The 19,946-nt window shown below is 43.2% G+C and overlaps 1 protein-coding gene across 1 annotated transcript in view; it reads left to right on the forward strand.

Moving 5' to 3' along the window:
* Positions 1–19,946, forward strand: part of ECT2L (epithelial cell transforming 2 like) — a 63,457-nt gene that overhangs the window by 38,789 nt on the left and 4,722 nt on the right. The window contains exons 15-18 of the mRNA XM_056563336.1: positions 4,538–4,752; positions 6,270–6,417; positions 8,596–8,669; positions 19,325–19,481. Of these exons, the coding sequence (XP_056419311.1) occupies positions 4,538–4,752; positions 6,270–6,417; positions 8,596–8,669; positions 19,325–19,481 (594 nt within the window). The remainder of the gene's footprint in view (positions 1–4,537; positions 4,753–6,269; positions 6,418–8,595; positions 8,670–19,324; positions 19,482–19,946) is intronic.

Genomic DNA, 19,946 nt, shown 5'->3' on the forward strand with positions numbered 1-19,946 from the left:
GATTCCCTTGCCTGGGACATATTCTCTCACAGGTCTGACAGCTGGAGGTGGTCCTGGGAGCACTGGTAGATCTTCTTTCAGACGCAACTTGATTCGGTTTCAGTGAACAACTTGTGGCTCATACCCAGACTTTTGTACTTTGTATACATCAGAGTCCGGATAGGGTATGGCCATCACCGTGTACAGTTCTGTCTCCCAGATAGACTTGTGGGTCCTTGGAAACTTCTGCTGCCAGACTTTATCGCCCAACTGAAGTGGTTTGGCAGAAGCATGACGGTTATAATCCTCCTGTTGTCTCTGCTGGGCCTCGCCCATCTTCTTGATGACAATTTCTTTGGCCTCTTGGATTCTTCTCTTGTGGTCAGAGACCCACTTCAGGGAGGTTTGCGGAGAGTTATTGAACGGGGCATGGAGCCCAAATGTTCAGTCTTTAGGCAGCTGTCCATGGTGCCCCATCATCAAGTAGAAAGGGGTGTACCCTGGAGAACAGTGGACTGTGTTATTATAGATCTCCAATAGTTTGGGCAGCAGTCGGGGCCACTCTTCTTGTCTTGACACAGAGGCAACTCGCAACATATGGATAAAGGCTTGGTTGAAGCGCTCACAGAGCACGTTCTCCTGGGGGTGATAAGCAGTAGTCCGGAGTTTCTTGCAGGCATGGAATCGACACAGCTCTTGGTAGAGTTGGGCCTCGAAGGCCTTTCCCCGGGTTCTTTAGGACAGACTCCTGACACCCAAGGGTTTGCACCCAATTGGAGTACAACATCTGGGCCGCTGTCTTGGCTGTAAGATCTTTAACGGGGACAACTACAACCCACTTAGAGTAGTGATCCACCATGGTGGAAGTATAAGTGTAGCCGGACCAGGTAGGAGACAACTTGACCTGGTCTAGCGGGACCAACAGGTTAGGCCTTTCACTCTGGAAGGAATGGAGGGGTGCCTTTGCATCCTTGCATACCTTCTTGGTGATATTACAGACAGCACATTCACTGCACCATTTCTCAATGTCGCTCCGCATTCCGATACAATAGAATGTTCGCCTGACAGAAGCTTCGGTCTTGTGGACTCCAAAGTGTCCCGACTGATCATGGTATGCTTTGAGGACCATCGCCGTGTCTCTTCGGGGAACCAGAATCTGATTAAGTCAATCACCAAAAACCGGATCCAAAGACTTTTGGCACAACAGCCCTTTGTGCACAAACAGTCACTTCCTCTGTTGCCACAGACGTTTCAGCTCATAATCACACTGGGCCCGGCGTAGATGGGTTAGTACCTTTTACGCTAGAAGGTAGTCCAACAGATCCCCCATGACTCGACTTTCATCTTGAAGACTCTTCCAGGTGTACAGGTCTTCTTTAACCTTTTTGGACCTGGGTTCACCATCCATCAGGGCAGTCACAACATTCTAGTTCACGCTGTCTCTTGCTTTTCGGCCCATTCAACAGGTAGTTTCCCATTGTAGTTCTCATTTGCCGTACCCCGTAAAAGAGAGATGTGAGGGGTTCTGCAATCTGGGCGAAGTGGGGAGTGAAGCGGCGGTAGTAGCCGGCAAATCCCAGGAAGCTCCTGACATCTTTCACCGTGGGTGGGGTAGGCAAGTTCTTGACTACTTCCACCTTTTCATGATTGGGCTGGACTCCCTCGGCGCTGACAACATGACCCAGGTAGTGTACCTGAACTTTGAGCAAGTGACATTTTGACATCTTGATCTTCAGCCCATGTTTGATCAGGACTTGGAAGATGTCTGACAGATTACTGAGGTGTTCCTGGTAGGACTTGGAATACACAATGACATCGTCCAGGTACAATAGGACACTTTGAAAATTTAGATTGCCCAGGCACCTTTCCATCAAACGCTGAAACATAGCAGGAACATTACATAGCCCAAACAGAATACTTTTAAGTTCAAACAGTCTCATGGGTGTCACGAAGGTGGTCTTCTCCCACTCTTCCACGGCCATGGGCACTTGCCAATATCAGCTGGTGAAGTCCAGGGTGGAGACGTAAGCAGCAGACCCGAGGGCTGTGAGTGACTCCTCGATCCTTGGCAGAGGCTAAGCGTCCTTATGTGTGACATTATTCAGTTTCCTGTAGTCGACACAGAAGCAGATGGTTCCGTCTTTTTTCTTGACCAGGACAAGTGGCGCCATTCAGGGACTTTCTTGGATGACGTCTGCCTGTTTCATGTCGGCAAGCATCTTCTTGACATACTGATACATGCCTGGCGCGACCGGGCGGTGTCTTTCCTTAATCAGCGGGCTGTCGCCTGTGAGGATTCGGTGTTGGATCATGGACGTATGCCCGAAATCTGTGGGGTGTTTGCTAAAAGCTTCATGGTACCTTTTTGTGACATTGATGACTCCCTTGACTTGGTGCCTTAGGGTAGTGTCATCTCCAACTTGGAGTTGTGCCCACCAGGGCTCGGGAGGACTCGTATTAGATCCTTCAGCCACTTGGGCTGCACGCTGTCGGGCCTCCATACGTTCTGTTAAGATGTACTTTGACTCTGAGATACAACTGGGCTACTGGGGTGTATTTGGGTAACACAGTAGCAGCATCAGACAGGTTGACTAACCGGACTGGAACTCTCCCGTTGGTAACGGTGACAAGGCTTCTCGCAGCTCGGACAATAGGAGGATCTTCTAGTTGCAGAGGCTCCAGCAGAATAGTCTCTATTCTTGACGTTGGGACGTGCAAGACACCCAATTATAGTCTCTGTGTTTGGTTTGCCAGGTCACCGACTGGATGTCTTGTACTTGAACTCTGCAGATTTCACCTTGCTTGTTGGCAAGCTTGTAGAACTTTTGTAGAACTCTCAAGTGGTGCTGCACAGCCCGCTAGCCTGAAGGGGACATATGGGGAAGAGAAGCATGCAAGGCATCCACTATTTCAACAAAACAGTTTTTCATAATGTTCATCCCCAGTATAAATTCAGCAGACTCCTTATCTGTCACATTAGTTAAAATCACTAGATGCCCAGTAAGTACTTGCTCTCTCAACTGAATGGTTGGCTCCCAGTATCCATGTCTGGGGACTGATGGGCCCATTACCCGTAACTACTCTGAAGTTAACATCATCAGGCTCACACAATAAACTAGCATCCCAATGCTGATAGAAAACATTTTTAGGTATAGTAGACACTTGTGACCCTGTATCTATCAATGCCAGTATACCTACTACAATAATTTTTACATAGGGGCAGGAGGCGACATAAAGTGAGTCCTGACTGAGGTCGTTCGGGGATTGGACCGGATGACAGAACTCAGTGTTCTATATATATATATCCTGTGTATCTAGGCATCCCTGTTACCGCTCCATGGGACTCCTTGTCTACTGGAGTTGTTCTGAAGGGATTGCGATTATTCCTGTCTTGTGTTCAGTGTGAACAGTGTTCTATAAATATATCCTGTGTATCTAGGCATCCCTATTACCTGTCCATGGGGACTTCGTGTCTACTGGAGGTTTGCATAGTTAGTGCGAATATTCCTGATTAGTGAAAGATCCCTGTTTCTGGTCCATGGGGACTTTGTGTCTTCTGTATGTTCTGGGGGATTATGCTATATTCCTTTCTGTTCTAAAGTCTGTTTACTTATCTGTTTTCCTGTCTGGTGTTTTGAACTCTATTTTTGTTAGTTCTTGATTTCAGATCTTTGGAGTTCTGTACATGACTACTGATCTATAGTGTCCTCTGTTCATGACCACGGATCTATAAGTGTCCTCTGTTCACGACCTCTGAGCCCTCTGTTCATGACCTCTGATCTATAGTGTCCTTTGTTCATGACCGCTGATCCATAGTGTCTCCTGTACTGCTCACTGATCTGTGTCCTCTGAACTTAATATATTATAGAGTTGTATGTTCCTGTTATGTTTCTGGTTTGTGACCGGCTATTTATTAGTATGGGTTTTTATTAGGACCCTGCACTTTAGTTCAGGAAGGGACTGGCACCCAGTTGTCGATCCACCGGTTAGGGTGGATGGGCAAGTAGGCAGGTAGAGCGGTTTTAGGGTCAGTTTAGGGCTCACTCGCCCTGCCCCCTGGTCGGTCCCTGACATGGATATTGTGAAGTTTAATCCCTGTGCATGTCGTATGCTTATTACGTTAAAGCAGTAAAGGAGGTGGAGATGTGTTCAGGAACGGATTGAGGAACATGCAAAAGAGTTCAGTGTGGTTACTTGGTCTACAAATCTCCATCTGATCAAGTATCTGTTGGATGCACTCGGAAATCCAAGTCTAATCAACAGAGACCCCAACTTTGGAGACCCCAAAAGGATCTACTACTATTGCCTTGGTGCTAGGTATAACGGGACAGCTGTTTTGACATGTTAGAGCTGTTTCAGGGAAGTGACTTACACAATATTGGGCTTTAAGGTTTTAATGTTATGGCTGATGTCTATGAGAATGTTTATTTTTCAACTAAAAATACAACGCAAAATACAACTAAAGGGGTAGGAATGTCCAGGGCATTTTTACATATGTGGTAACACTTGATAAATCTTAAATGCATTGTGAAAAGTAACGCTCCTCTTTTGTGTACAGGATAAGAAATTACAAGCTGATCCAGGGGACAAGCGATCAAAGTTTGCTAGAGAACTTTTGAAGAGCGAGAGACAATATGTGCAAATCTTAGAAATTGTAAGAGATGTGTATGCTGCCCCATTGAAAGCTGCTCTATCATCTAACCGAGCCATCCTCAGCATCGCTAATGTGCAAATAATCTTCGCCGATATCCTTGATATTTTACAAGTGAACAAGTATGTAAACCAAATACTACATGCATATGGCGTGGCTTTGGTAAAGCACACTTCTGTTATAAGGCTTGGGTTAGTGAGGCCTGGCTGCTGCTGTTTCCTATTGCAGATCAGAAGGCTTAAAGGAAAACTGTCAGCAAGTTCACCCACACTAAACCCAATACACTGGTTTATAGTGTGGGTGAACAGGAGTCCATACAGGGGTCACTTAAATTTTTTTTGTTGGGTTACCGCCGAGTTTTGGTCCTGTAAAGTCCCGTAATTCACCCCCTTTAGATGCGCTCTGTAGGCGTGTCCCCCACCGGCAGTCATACTTTGGGTCCCAGAGGAAGGTGCCTAAGCCGTCCCCCTTATTCGCATATGCATTTTCTTCAACTCCACATCCTAGTGATGTGGAGAGTGCTGCGCTCTGTATGCAGAGAGCAGGCGCTGAAGATTATACACAGCTGTCACGTCCTGATGATATGAGAACTGTGCGACCTCAGAGAGCGCTCTGCGCAGTGTAACTGCACATGCGCCGGGCCCTCGCTACTCACGACTTCGGTAGCGAGGGGGCTGCAACCCAACAAAAAATGTAAATGACCCCTGTATGAACTCCTGTTCACTCCCACTATAACCCAGTGTATTGGGTTTAGTGTGGGTGAACTTTCTGACAGTTTTCCTTTAATGATACAATTACTACAAGGGGTTGCTCAGTAGGTGTAGATTTTTACAACTTCCAATAAATGTAAAAGAAACTGTACAGATCTTTGTGCATTAATGGGGTATTGCCATCTTGAATATTATTTGCATATCCATTGTGGGCCCATTTCTGGGATCCATGCCTATCCATACTGTTTATGTAACTCCCATTAATGGGAGGTATGCAAACTGTTTAAAACCGGCAGGGCAGATGCAGCACAGATTATATAGTACAAAGATCTGTTTGTAGTCTTTGACCATAGAAACACTGTCAAAGACATTGGTGTCTATATAGGAGTCATCAAAGCCTGATTTATAGCGTGGGCACTTGGACTCAGAGTCCAAAAAGTCAGAATTTATGCAGACCTGTCAAATATATGCAGCAAACCGCATTCTTTACATGTCAATTATGTTATGGATTCACAGTGAACCCCACCCCTATACAAAACAAAGTGGTGAAAACAATCACGAATCCACAACATAATGTGTGGCTTTAGCTGCAGGTACATTTTACAGCAGTTCTTACCCATGTGTATTCACCCAAAGGGGAAAATTATTATTTTTTCTCTTCAGGCTACAGCAGCATCAATAGCATTTATCTTTTTTTTCTCACTGAAGTGCTGCTTCCCCCAACCCTGCTGAGCTAGGCACAGGCCCACGGGTACAAAAATGTTAGGATATTGTTTGATCTAGACTCTTAGTAAACCATGGGCAAATCTGGCTGATACTTGCTTATAATTGCTGAATACAGGTCCAGATAGATTCCCTGTCCAAAATTATGATCAACACTTTTCCATTTGTATTTGTATGTAGCATCAAATATCAGGCTTTTATTTCAGACAGCTGTTACATGACTTGACTGAACGACTTCAGGAATGGGGGCCTGCGCAGTGCTTGGGTGATGTATTTGTCAACTTTGCTTCAAGGCTGAAGACGTACACTAATTTTTTTAACAACTACACAGTCATCCTTAAAACTATTGACAAGGTAAAGCTTTTTCTGTTTGTAGAAAAAAAAAAAGGGGGACAATATCCACGTTAATATAGAGTATCAAAATATTAATTTCTCTATGTTTAATAAGGCAAACTATGTTTCTGATCTGTCACCTTTGTGTTTTTCTGCTATGATGTTTGTACCTGTGGGTGTAATAGAAGATTGGTGTTTTTATTGTCTCATATCCACAGCAAAACTAGACCTTTTGGATAACCACATAAGAGCCTGTTACACAAGAAGATCTGTTGATCATGGCTAATCTTCTTTTTTTGAAGGCCTTAAAATCATTAGTCAGCAGCCTATCTCCACATGTTAACAGATGTGCGACTGACAATGATATATAGTTATGGGTTTCACATTAAAGCTATGTAAAGGCTCCTTAACAGATCACATCGCTGCACATTAAAAGGGACCTTAAAGTGTAACTGTCATTTCTGAAAAGATTTGACAGGTCACTACACGATAGTGAGGAGAAGTGCTCAGCTGCGGGCTTCTCACTGCTGGTTCTAATGATTGGGTCTCAGCCTCCAGACCTCCACTGATGAAAACTTTTGACGTGTCAAAAGTTTTCAGAAATGACAGTTACTCTTTAGGGTAAATATTTTTTTTCACCTTTTAAAAAAAAATTCCCTTTTAGTTTTATGAAAATTTTATACATGAGTTATTTTTTTTAATTTATTTTGAGGCACAGATGAAGCTTTAATGTTGCATTAAAGGAAATCTGTCATCAGTATCACCCGCACTAACCTGTCATACAGGCTTGTAGTGCGGGTGATACTGATCAAAATGATACTTACAATGTCCTGAATGGCTCAGCCGTTGCGCCTTTATTGCTGTTTTTCTTTTTATGTAAATTAGGTCCCTGGGGCATGGGTGGAGCTAGGACTGGAGCTCCAGGCATCCCAAGTGATCTTCTGCCAGGCGGGCACTCCGCCTGGCTCATCAATATGCACAGCCTTGCTCCCTGCTCTTGCGGTAGAGTACACCCGGAAGCGACGTCAGTTTCAGCCTCATTCACCCTCATGCCTTCTTGCATCCTCACACTTCACTGCTGGCTGCGGGAATGAGGCTGAAACTGACGCCGCTTCTGGGTGTACTCTGCCACAAGAGCAGGGAGGGAGGCTGTGCATATTGATGAGCTGGGCGGGGTGCCCGCCCGGCAGAAGATCACGTGGGGTGCCTGGAGCTAGCTCCGCCCATGCCCCAAGGACCCTCATTTACATAAAAAGAAAAACAGTGATAATGGCACAACGGGCGAACCTTCAGGACATTGTAAGTATCATTTTGATCAGTATTACCCGCACTACAAGCCTGTATGACAGAGTAGTGTGGGTGATACTGATGACAGATTTCCTTTAAATCACAACCAGTATCTTTCCATTTTTTTTTTGGGGGGGGGGGGATGGACAAATTGGGAAAATGCTAATTCCTTTTTTTTTCTTTATTACACTTATTGAGTAACAAAAAATAATGCACCGAGAGGGAGTTGTTGGAATCGAATAAAGCTTTATATGTTTGAATTAGTTTACTGTAATAGTGATTACAATATTAGAGTAAAAGGATATGTTTATTCAGGAAACTGTGCAATAAAAAGGAGGCTCTTGTACCCTGTTGGGTCACCTCTATATGAGGATGGATATATGATGAGATAGGAGCGAGTGCCACTTGGGGGGGGGGGCTTCATGGTCCCCTCTTGGGTTGTGGATGGGTTGTGGATGGGTTGTGGAATAGCTCTATGTTCAAGCTATTTTTTATGGTTTTTACAGTTTTGCACCTCTTATTTTCTGTGAATGTTTAATTGGAGAACACATCCCTATGAATTTTAATGTGGCCAGGAGCTGATCATTTCAGTTTCCTGCTAGCTCTGTGTCAGCATCATATCTTTATTGGTAGAGCATTACCTGCCTATAAAAAGTATATTAATGTTTAAGGCATTGTTAGCTGAAATGAAAAAATACATATGATAGTTGTCTAGGAGTAAATGGTCGTCCATGAGAGTCAATGCTTGCTAGTGGGTAGAAGCTGTGACTGATACAGTGACTTCCAAATGCAAGTGGAAATGGTCAGGGGGTATTCTAAATACTTCTAATAAAAATACTATCCTGTTTACTAAATGTAACTGATAAATAACTCAATGCAGACCTATAATATAAAGATATTTCTTCTTTGCAGTGCAGAGAGGCCATGCCTACATTCCGAGCTTTCTTAAAAAGACACGATCAAACGGTATTAACTAATATGATGAGGTAAGTAAACCCTGTTTCATACAAAACTGGACATTAGGAATAAGGGACTGATCTTGACAACGTATAAACCATAAATTATAGATAAGACAAAGCAAAATATACATACCACAGCGCTTAAAAAGTGTTGTCTCCTGAGAGGCAACCACCTTTAAAATGCAAAGCAAAGCCCCCTTGTTGACGCTGATTTTGCAAGGGAAAATATTGTACTAAGTGAATGGTCACCCACGTAAACAAGGAAAACTCAAATTTGCTAAAACGGGAACTGACTACACTGAGTGTATCTCCATTCTGGCTGATAGAGAGCAGTGCGCCAAGCAGATCCTTCCTCCCATGATTCCTATATGCCCTGATAGGGATTCGGGAGGCAGATCCATAGATCAATGTCCACATGAATCCATGTTTAGTGATCATAGAAGCATTATCAATAATGTAGTAAGATGAATTCATCTGAGCCTGTGCAAAGCGTGGCATCATAAATTTTATGCAACTTTAAAGGGGTACTCCGGTGCTTACACATTTTATCCCCTATCCAAAGGATAGGGGATAAAATGCCTGATCGTGGGAGTCCCGCAGCTGGGGACGCCCGCGATCATGCACGCGGCACCCCATTTGTAATGAGTAATCACACCCCCTCCCATAGGCTTGCATTGAGGGGTGGAGCATGACGTCACACGGGGGCGTGACGTCACACGCCGCCGGCTCTGCGGTCGAGCGTAATCAGACCCAGAGCGAACACGCTCCGGGCACTGATTACAAACGGGGTGCCGCGTGCATGATCGCGGGCGTCCCCAGCTGCGGGACTCCAGTGATCAGGCATCTTATCCCCTATCCTTTGGACAGGGGATAAGATGTGTAAGCACCGGAATACCCCTTTAAGGGCAGAGGGTACACACATTTCTTTTCTCTACATCTACGTATAGTTGGCTAATGTATAGAAAAATAGTAGATGTCTTTTAATTATTATAGCACATATTACAACACACCTTATTCTAAATAGTTTATAAAACTGCTATAGGCAAAGAGCTTTAAATGTACAGTAAAATAAATAACACTATGGCTTATGTTAAAGGTATAAGAGGCACCAATATGTGCCTCTTTAACCTTTGATAAATGGATGTAAAAGTATGTTAACAGTTGTAAAAGTATTTTTACTTTTTATGAATATTTTAAGACGACGACGAATAAGCAAACTTTCAATAATGTGGAATCTCTGCCAAAAGCAGTCGCATAATAAATAAAGGCCAATGTCCTTTTTTTGGCACACTCTGCTCAGTAAATCTTGTACACTTTATTTCTCAATGCCGGAGGGGTAATGCATGAAACAGAGATTCTTTAGTGTTCTCTGAATCCCAGTGAATCTCTCCAACATTAAAAGGAAATGTGTCTGTCTGTGCCGGCTCCATCTGTCGTCTTAAGCTGCCAGCAGTGGGTGTAAATACAGCAGTACAATGTGTGGAACACATAAGCACATTAGCAGCAGGCTTTATGTTAAGCACCAATAAGGCTGCTTCTTAGGATACAGTTCTTTGGAAAGGTTATGGATACTGGAGGCCAACGCGCCTCTAATACATCATTACAACAAAACACACCATTTCTCTTTTTTTATCAGGGTTTTTCGGTGTAGCAAATCCTTTATTAGTTACAGCTACGAAGCTAGTTCCCATTGGATGCAAACAATCGGTTTAGTAAGATATAATGATCATTTATTACGGTTGTCACATTGCTATCCATATGATGGACTGTTGCTATCTTAAATGAGAATTCCACCAAAAGCTGGAAACTGTTTTGCTGGCAGCATTTCTGTGTGGATCTGTACTCATTTCATTTCTATGGCATACATTTGTGCTGCCGACAGGGATGTAAGGATAGTTTTGGTTTTAATATAAACCTCAGAAGCAGAACAATTTATGGAGATATGGCAAGAAATCCATATTGAAGCCCGTAGTGCTTAACCCCTTAAGGAAGCAGAGTTTTAAAAACATTTTTGCACTTTCGTTTTTCCCTCCTTACACTCTAGTAATCAGAATGCTTTCAATTCTCCACCTACAGACCCATATGAGGGCTTGTTTTTGTCAACATCAATTGTATTTTGTAATGACATCAATTATTTCACCATAAAATCTACAGTGAAACAAAAAAAAAATGTTGTGGGGCAAAATTGAGAAAAAACAACCAACGCCATTTTGTAACTTTTGGGGGGCTTCAGTTTCTATGCATTGCACTTTTCGGTAAAAATGACACATTATCATTATTATTTAGGTTTATTTAGGTTTTATTTTGTTTTACTAAAATGTATAACTTTTTGTATGGAAATTAGTATGCTTAAAATTGTCCTTCTGACCCCATACCTTTTTATTTTATTTTGCCCAATACTGGGATGTATGAGTGCTCATTTCTTGCACCATGATCTATATCTTTTATTGGTACCATTTGCTCCATTGCTCCAGGCTGCCATGGCTTCCTGCTGCATTGGAGCACTGATCGGACGGTGAGGAGGTAGGTGAGGCCGTCCTCTCAGCTTACTGGGACCCCGCAATGTCACAACAAGGATCCCGATCAGCTCCGCTGAGCAACCAGGATTGAATTTTTTACATTTTAGATGCCACAATCAACTTTGATCGTGGCGTCTGAAGAGTTAATGCTGGACAGCAGCCTGGACCATCCTACTATAATGCACGCTGGGCTCCTGAGTGCACATCATAGAATGGGCGCAGGACGTACATTTACAGCCTGCATCTTTAACCCCTTAAGGACTCATGATATACTGGAACGTCATGAGTCCGCTCCCGATCTATAACGCGGGGCTACAGCTCAGGGAGCTGTTCGGGATAGCCGCGGTGAAATCACGGCATCCCGAACAGCTTACAGGACAGCCGGAGGGTCCCTACCTGCCTCCTCGCTGTCCGATTGCCGAATGACTGCTCAGTGCCTGAGATCCAGGCATGAGCAGTCAAGCGGCAGAATCATCGATCACTGATCAATAAGTCCTATCAATGCAAAAATGGTACCGCTAAAAACTTTAGATCACGGCGCAAAAAATGAGCCCTCATACCGCCCCATACACAGAAAAATAAAAAAGTTATAGGGGTCAGAAGATGACAATTTTAAACGTATACATTTTCCTGCATGTAGTTAGGATTTTTTTCCGGAAGTCCGACAAAATCAAACCTATATAAGTAGGGTATCATTTTAATTGTATGGACCTACAGAATAAAGATAAGGTGTCATTTTTACCGAAAAATGTACTGTGTAGAAACGGAAGCCCCTAAAATTTACAAAATGGCGTTTTTTTTTTTCAATTTTGTCTCACAACGATTTTTTTTTCTGTTACGCCATAGATTTTTGGGTAAAATGACTGATGTAATTTCAAAGTAGAATTGGTGACGCAAAAATTGAAAGAGTTATGGTTTTTTAAAGGTAAGGAGGAATAAACGAAAGTCCTTAAGGGGTTAAAGGGGTACTCCGGTGGAAAACTTGTTTTTTAAATCAACTGATGCCAGAAAGTTAAACAGATTTGTAAATTACTTCTAATAAAAAATATTAATCCTTCCAATACTTATTAGCGGCTGTATACTACAGAGGAAATTCTTTTCTTTCTGGATTTCTTTTCTGACTGACCACAGTGCTCTCTGCTGACACCTCTATCCATGTCAGGAACTGTCCAGAGCAGGAGAAAATCTCCATAACATATGCTTCTCTGGACAATTCCTAAAATGGACAGAGGTGTCAGCAGAGAGCACTATGGTCATGACAGAAAAGAAATCCAAAAGGAAAAGAATTTCCTCTGTAGTATACAGCCGTTAATAAGTACTGGAAGGATTAAGATTTTTTAATAGAAGAAATTCACAAATCCGTTTAACATTCTAATACCAGTTGATTTAAAAAAAAAAGTTTTCTACCGGAGTACCCCTTTAACCCCTTAAGGACGCCGGGCATATCCATACGCCCCTGTTTTAAAGTCCATAAGGACTGAGGGTGTATGGGTATGCCTGTGGGAATTACGGTCCCCGCCGCTCGCCAGTCGGGGATCGGACCGGGGTGATTGCTGATATCTATCAGCAGGTACCCCGTGCAAACCCTTGGGGGGGTTCTGAGACCCCCCCCATGTCGTCGATTGCCGCAAATTTGCGGTGATTCGGGGTCAATCGGGTCTCTGGTGACCAGGAAAAAAAGGGTGAATGGGGCTGTCCGAGATAGCCCCATTCACCCTTACCCAGCAGGAGTAAGGTGGCGCGGGTGCCTCCTCACGATCACGTGATTGACCGATCGGAACGACCGACCAATCACGACCTTGCTGGGCGGTGATCGGGACGGCGATCGGGGCCAGTGGGGTCTCCTACCTTGCCATGGACTGGCGGGGGTCCCCTCGTGTGCGGTGGTGGCGACAGGAGCAACAAGATCGGTGGCAGCAGCGGCAGCGGTCACGGCGGCAGGATACAGCAGGAGGTGGGTCCTGTTCACCACCTGCTGTTGCTTAGCAACAACTCGCAGCATGTAAAGCCAAAGGACATGCTGGGAGTTGTAGTTTTGCAACAGCTGGAGTTCCAAATACAACTCCCAGCATGCCCTTTGGTAGCCTGTGCATGCTGGAGGTTGTAGTTATGCAACAGCTGGAGGCACATTTTTTCTATGAAAAAGTGTGCCGCCAGCTGTTGCATAACTACAACTCCCAACATGCACAGGCTACCAAAGGGCATGCTGGGAGCTGTAGCAGTGTGCCTCCAGCTGTTGCAAAACTACAACTCTCAGCATGCCCTTCGACTGTCAACGCATGCTGATTGTTGCAGTTTTGCAGCAGCTGGACACACATTTGTTACCTAATTCAGTGTTTTGCAACCAGTGTGCCTCCAGCAGTTCCAAAAATACAACTTCCAGCATGCACTGAGAGACTGTACATGCTGGGAGTTGTAGTTTTTAAACAGCTGGAGGCACACTGGTTGCGAAACACTGAGTTAAGTAACAAACTCTGTGTTTCGCACCCAATGTGCCTCCAGCTGTTGCATAACTACAACTCCCAGCAAGTATGGTCTGTCAGTGCATGCTGGGAGTTGTAGTTTTGCAACAGCTGGAGGTTTGCTACAGGGTACATTCACACGGGCGGGTCTGCAGCGTGTTTTCTGCTGCAAGTTTGAGATGCAGCAAATTTTCCGCTGCAGCTCAGACTCCCAGCGAGAAACTCGCTGTAAACCCGCCCGTGTGAATGTACCCTAAAAACACTATACTACACTACACAAAATAAAAAGTAAAACACTACATATACACATACCCCTACACAGTCCCCGCCCCCCCCCTGTTTTCAAAATGGAGCCTCCAGCTGTTGAAAAACAACAACTCCCAGTATAGCCGGACAGCCACTGACTGTTCAGGCATGCTGGGAGTTTTGCAACAGCTGCAGACACCCTGTTTGGGAAACACTGCCGTAGGGTATTTTTTGTGACGGATTCAAATCCCCAATTTAGGCCTCAAACGTGCATGGTGCTCTCTCGCTTTGGAGCCCTGTCGTATTTCAAGGAAACAGTTTAGGGCCACATATGGAGTATCTCTGTACTCGGGAGAAATTGCACTACAAATTTTGGGGGGCTTTTTCTCCCTTTACCCCTTATGAATAGGTAAAGTTGGGGTCTACACCAGCATGTTAGTGTTAAAAAAAAATGTTTTACACTAACATGCTGGTGTTGCCCCATACTTTAAATTTTCACAAGCGGTAAAAGGGAAAAAAGACCCTCAAAATTTATAACGCAATTTCTCCTGAGTACAGAACTACCCCATATGTGGGCATAAAGTGCTCTGCGGGCGCACAACAAGGCTCAGGAGTGAGAGCGTGCCATGCACATTTGAGGTCTAAATTGGTGAATTTGCACAAGGATGGCTGATTTTACAGCGGTTCTGACATAAACGCAAAACAATAAATACTCAGATGTAACCTCATTTTGGATACTACACCCCTCACGGAATTTAACAAGGGTTATAGTGAGCCTTAACTCCCCACAGGTGTTTAACAAATTTTCGTTAAAGTTGGATGTGAAAATGAAAAAAAAATCATTTTCACTAAAATACTGGTGTTACCCTAAATTTTTCATTTTCACAAGGGAGGAAAAAAAAGCCCCCCAAAATTTGTAGCCCCATTTCTTCTTAGTAAGAACATACCCCATATGTGGATGTAAAGTGCTCTGTGGGCGCACTACAATGCTCAGAAGAGAAGGAGCGCCATTGGGCTTTTGGAGAGAGAATGTGTCCGAAATTGAAGGCCATGTGTGTTTACAAAGCCCCCATAGTGCCAGAGCAGTGGACCCCCCCACACATGTGACCCCATTTTGGAAACTACACCCCTCACGTAATGTAATAAGGGGTACAGTGAGCATTTATACCCCACAGGTGTCTGACTTTTGGAACAGTGGTCCGTGAAAAATGAAAAATTTTAATTTGCACAGCCCATTGTTCCAAAGATCTGTCAAATGCCAGTGGGGTGTAAATGTTCACTGCAATGTGAGGGGTGTAATTTCCAAAATGGGGTCACAGGTGTTGGGGGAGGGTCCACTGTTCTGGCACCACAGGGGGCTTTGTAAACGCACATGGCCTCCCACTTCTATTCCAACCAAATTCTTTCACCAAAAGCTCAATGGCGCTCCTTCTCTTCTGAGTATTGTAGTTCGCCTGCTGAGCACTTTACATCTACATATGGGGTATTTCCATACTCAGAAGAAATGGGGTTACACATTTTGGGAGGCTTTTCCTCCAATTACCCCTTGTGTAAGGGGTAACACCAGCATTTTTGTGAAAAAAATTATTTTCATTTTCACGTCCAAATTTAGCAGAAATTTGTCAAGCACCTGTGGGTGTTAATGCTCATTGTACCTCTTGTTACATTCCTTGAGGGGTGTAGTTTGCAAAATAGCATGCCATGTGTTTTTTTCTGTTCTACCAACAACCCAAAAATTGGCCCCAAGAGAAGGGGAGGTTTATATACAACTAAACAACAAATGTGCCCATAAGGCACCAAATCCTCTTGGTCCCTACTCTATGACAACATAACTTTTATTTGATTTAGTTCATAACACACAACGGGAAATTAAAACCACACCAAACCACTGGAAATTAAAGCCACTATTCCATCCAACTTATTGTGTCTTGTTTTGTATACACTGTTCAGCGTGAACTAGATTTTGGAGAGGATATTCAGTACTATATTTGTGCTGATTAAAGGCTTATTGTGCCAATATTGGAGGCAGTTGCACCTGCAGTGTGCACTGCCTCTCAAACTTTATGTATACCAGTGGATTTGGGCAATTAAAATCAAACATCTGCTACCATCCTACATGTTTTGCTGCCAATATGTGGCTTTCTCAAGGATGGCAGCTAGCATCTGTTCTGGCACCATAGGGGCTTCCTAAATGCAACAAAAAACATTTCAGCAAAATTTGCTTTCCAAAAGCCAAATGTGACTCCTTCTCTTCTGAGCATTGTAGTGTGATGCACTTGACGTCCACATATGGGGTATTTCCATACTCAGAAGAAATGGGGTTACAAATTTTGGGGGGCATTTTCTCCTATAACCCCTTGTAAAAATGTAAAATGTTGGGGGAAAACCAGCATTTTAGTGAAAAAATTATTCATTTACACATCCGACTTTAACGAAAAGTCGTCAAACACCTGTGGGGTGTTAAGGCTCACTGTAACCCTTGTTACATTCCTTGAGGGGTGTAGTTTCCAAAATAGTATGCCATGTGGGTTTTCTTTTGCTCTTCTGGGGGCTTCCTAAATTTGACATGCCCCCCAAAAACCATTTCAGAAAAACCTCACTCTCCAAAATCCCATTGTCGCTCCTTCCCTTCTGAGCCTTGTAGTGCACCCACAGAGCACTTGACATCCACAAATGAGGTATTTCCTTACTCGAGAGAAATTGGGTTACAAATTTTGAGGGTCTTTTTCTCCTTTTACCCCTTGTAAACTTTAAAAAACTGGGTCTACAAGAACAAATGTGTAAAAATGAAGATTTTGAATTTTCTCCTACACCTTGTTGCTATTCCTGTGAAACACCTAAAGGGTTAACACACTTTCTGAATGCCATTTTGAATACTTTGGGGGGTGCAGTTTTTATAATGGGGTAATTTATGGGGTATTTCTAAAAAGAAGTCTCCTGAAATTCACTTCAAAACTGAACTGGTCCCTTAAAAATTCCGTTTTTGAAAATTTGTGAAAATTTGGAAAATTGCTGCTGAACTTTGAAGCCCTCTGGTGTCTTCCAAAAGTAAAAACATGTCAACTTTATGATGCAAATATAAAGTAGACATATTGTATATGTGAATCAATATATAATTTGTTTGGAATATCCATTTTCCTTACAAGCAGAGAGTTTCAAAGTTAGAAAAATGCTAAATTTTCAAAATTTTCATGAAAATTTGGGATTTTTTACCAAGAAAGGATGCAAGTAACGATAAAAATGTACCACTGTGTTAAAGTAGAATATGTCACGAAAAAACATTCTCTGAATCAAATTCATAAGTACAAGCACCCCAGAGTTATTAATGCATAAAGTGACAGTGGTCAGAATTGCAAAAAAGGGCTCAGTCCTTAAAGGAGAACTCCAGAATATAAAAATTGTCACCCATACTGCCGGCAGTAAAAAAATAAAGATGTACATACCTTCCTCCGCTCACCCGGTAACCGGTTCCGGTCTCCGCCGCGATCCACTTCCTGGTTGCCGGTGGTCGGATGAATCATACTGCGCTCAGCCAATCACCAGCCGCAGCGAAGTCAGACTCGGCCGGTGATAGGCTGAGCGGCAGTGTGAAAACGCTTCAGGACACAAAATTCTTCACTACACCGGCACCTGCGGCCGGAGCCAAAAACGTCACACTGCCGCTCAGCCTGTCGCCGGCTGAGTGGGGACTTCGCTGCGGCTGGTGATTGGCTGATTCATCGGACCACCGGCAACCAGGAAGTGGATCGCGGCGGAGACCGGAGCAAGTTACCGGCGGAGGAAGGTATGTACATCTTTATTTTTTTTTTACTGCCGGCACTATGGGGGACAATTTTTATGTTCTGGAGTTCTCCTTTAAAGGGGTATTCCAGGAAAAAAAACTTTTTTTTTTATATCAACTGGCTCCAGAAAGTTTGTAAATTACAGATTTGTAAATTACTTCTATTTAAAATCTTAATCCTTTCAATAATTATCAGCTGCTGAAGTTGAGTTGTTGTTTTCTGTCTGGCAACAGTGCTGTCTGCTGACATCTCTGCTTGTCTCGGGAAGAAGTAGAAGAGGTTTGCTATGGGGATTTGCTTCTAAACTGAGCGGTTCCCAAGACACGTGTCATCAGAGAGCACTTAGACTCAAGTCAACTTCAGCAGCTCATAAGTACTGAAAGGATTACGATTTTTTAATAGAAGTAATTTACAAATCTGTTTATCTTTCTGGAGCCAGTTGATATATATATATATATATATATATATATATATATATATATAAAAAATAGTTTTTTCCTGGATAACCCCTTTAAGGTGAAAAAGGTCTCAGTCCTTAAGGGGTTAGTTATCCAGAAATAGAAAAAAACATAGCGGCTTTATTTCAGAAACAGCACCAATCTTGTCCTCAGGTTGTGTGTGCTATTGCAGCTCAGGACCATTGAAATGAATGAAGCCAAACTGTAATACCACACGTAACTCGAGGACAGGTGTCATATCTGTTTGGAAGAAAACAGCTATGTTACTTTTAATCATAGCTAACCCTTTTGATAAAGGTATTAGAGTCCCGTGGGGCCGCACCATAAATCTGTTCTAAAGAGAGGCAACAAACCCCCACTATGCTACACTAATAGAAACAAATCTAGTAGGAATAAGGTTTTATTTCATTTTTTTAAAAGAGCATGTTCTGGAATTGTTAGTATATATTGTACTAGAAATATCCAGACAAATTAAAATATCCTAAATCCAGTGTCAGACTGGAAAGTAGTAAAATAAATAATCTGCATGTATTAACATGACAAGGTCTGAATGATTATAAGAACACAAGTGTAACTTAGTTTAGATAGAAAGGTGGGGTTTTATCTACTCCTCTGGGCAGCCTCCTAGTCCTCTGACCAGATAGCCTAAAGGTGCTAAATGTACTCTTCTGCCTTGAAGAGATTATCTCTAATCATTCCAAGAATACAATTTCTGGAAAGGGAATTACATATAAAGACCATATGAAACCAGGAGAATGAGAATAAAAATAATAAACTATTGCAGATCTGACAGTACAGAGCAATGGTTTGCAGACCTAGGAGGCTAACATGCCTATAAACCTGTTAACGGCCGTTATGGTATGGTCTTCCATGTAGACTGCCTTCTATTTGCTCTCCCCTCTCTTTGTCCTCCAAGGTTCCCCCATCTATTATCTGAGCCTAGTGTGTAGGGGCCCTATTAGATAGCCCAATATTTACTGTAAACTATTGCTGAGCTCGTAGATTGGTGCTTGTTTACAGGGCTTATTAGAAAAAGATCTATGCACACCCATTGGTAGAACATAAAAATAAACATTGGGGATAGAGCCTGTTAAATAGTAAAAATTCCATCTGTCCTATTGGCTCGCAGGGCAGAGAAATTCACCATATGTTGTGAGGCTGACAGAGATGTAAGGGAAATGCGTATTACCATAACCCAATATTTCTTCTTGATAGTTTACAGGAATTGTTTCTTTTCCCATCCACTCGCTTTGAAGAATATGTGAATCTCTTGTATGCTCTTCGTCTTCATACGCCTCCGGAACATTCAGATCGTAAGGACTTAAATTCTGCTATACTGCAACTGAAGCAATACAAGGATTATATTGGACAGGTTAGCCTTCAGCATATGTTTACTGTGATCAGAAAAGACGGGTACAAAATATATTTTACTATCTACATAATTACAGAAGTTTTTTGTTATGGTACTAAGAGTGGCAAAAAGTCAAGAAAATATATACAGTACATCTTTGCTCTTTCACTGATACGTTATGCCTCTGTAAAGGGTTCAATCACTTTAAAGGGGTACTCCGGCGCTAAGACATCTTATCCCCTATCCAAAGGATAGGGGATAGGATGCCTGATCGCAGGGGTCCCGCCGCTGGGGACCCCCGTGATCTTGCACACCGCACCCCGTTAGAATCAGCCCCCGGAGCGTGCTTGCTCCAGGTCTGATTACTGGCGATTACTGGGATGGAGCATAGTGACGTCACGCTCCGCCCCTGTGTGACATCACACTCCGCCCCCTTAATGCAAGCCTATGGGAGGGGGCGTGACAGCTGTCACGTCACTATGCTCC

The sequence above is a fragment of the Hyla sarda genome, chromosome 3 (assembly GCF_029499605.1).
Source record: "Hyla sarda isolate aHylSar1 chromosome 3, aHylSar1.hap1, whole genome shotgun sequence".
Classification (NCBI taxonomy): Eukaryota; Metazoa; Chordata; class Amphibia; order Anura; family Hylidae; genus Hyla; species Hyla sarda.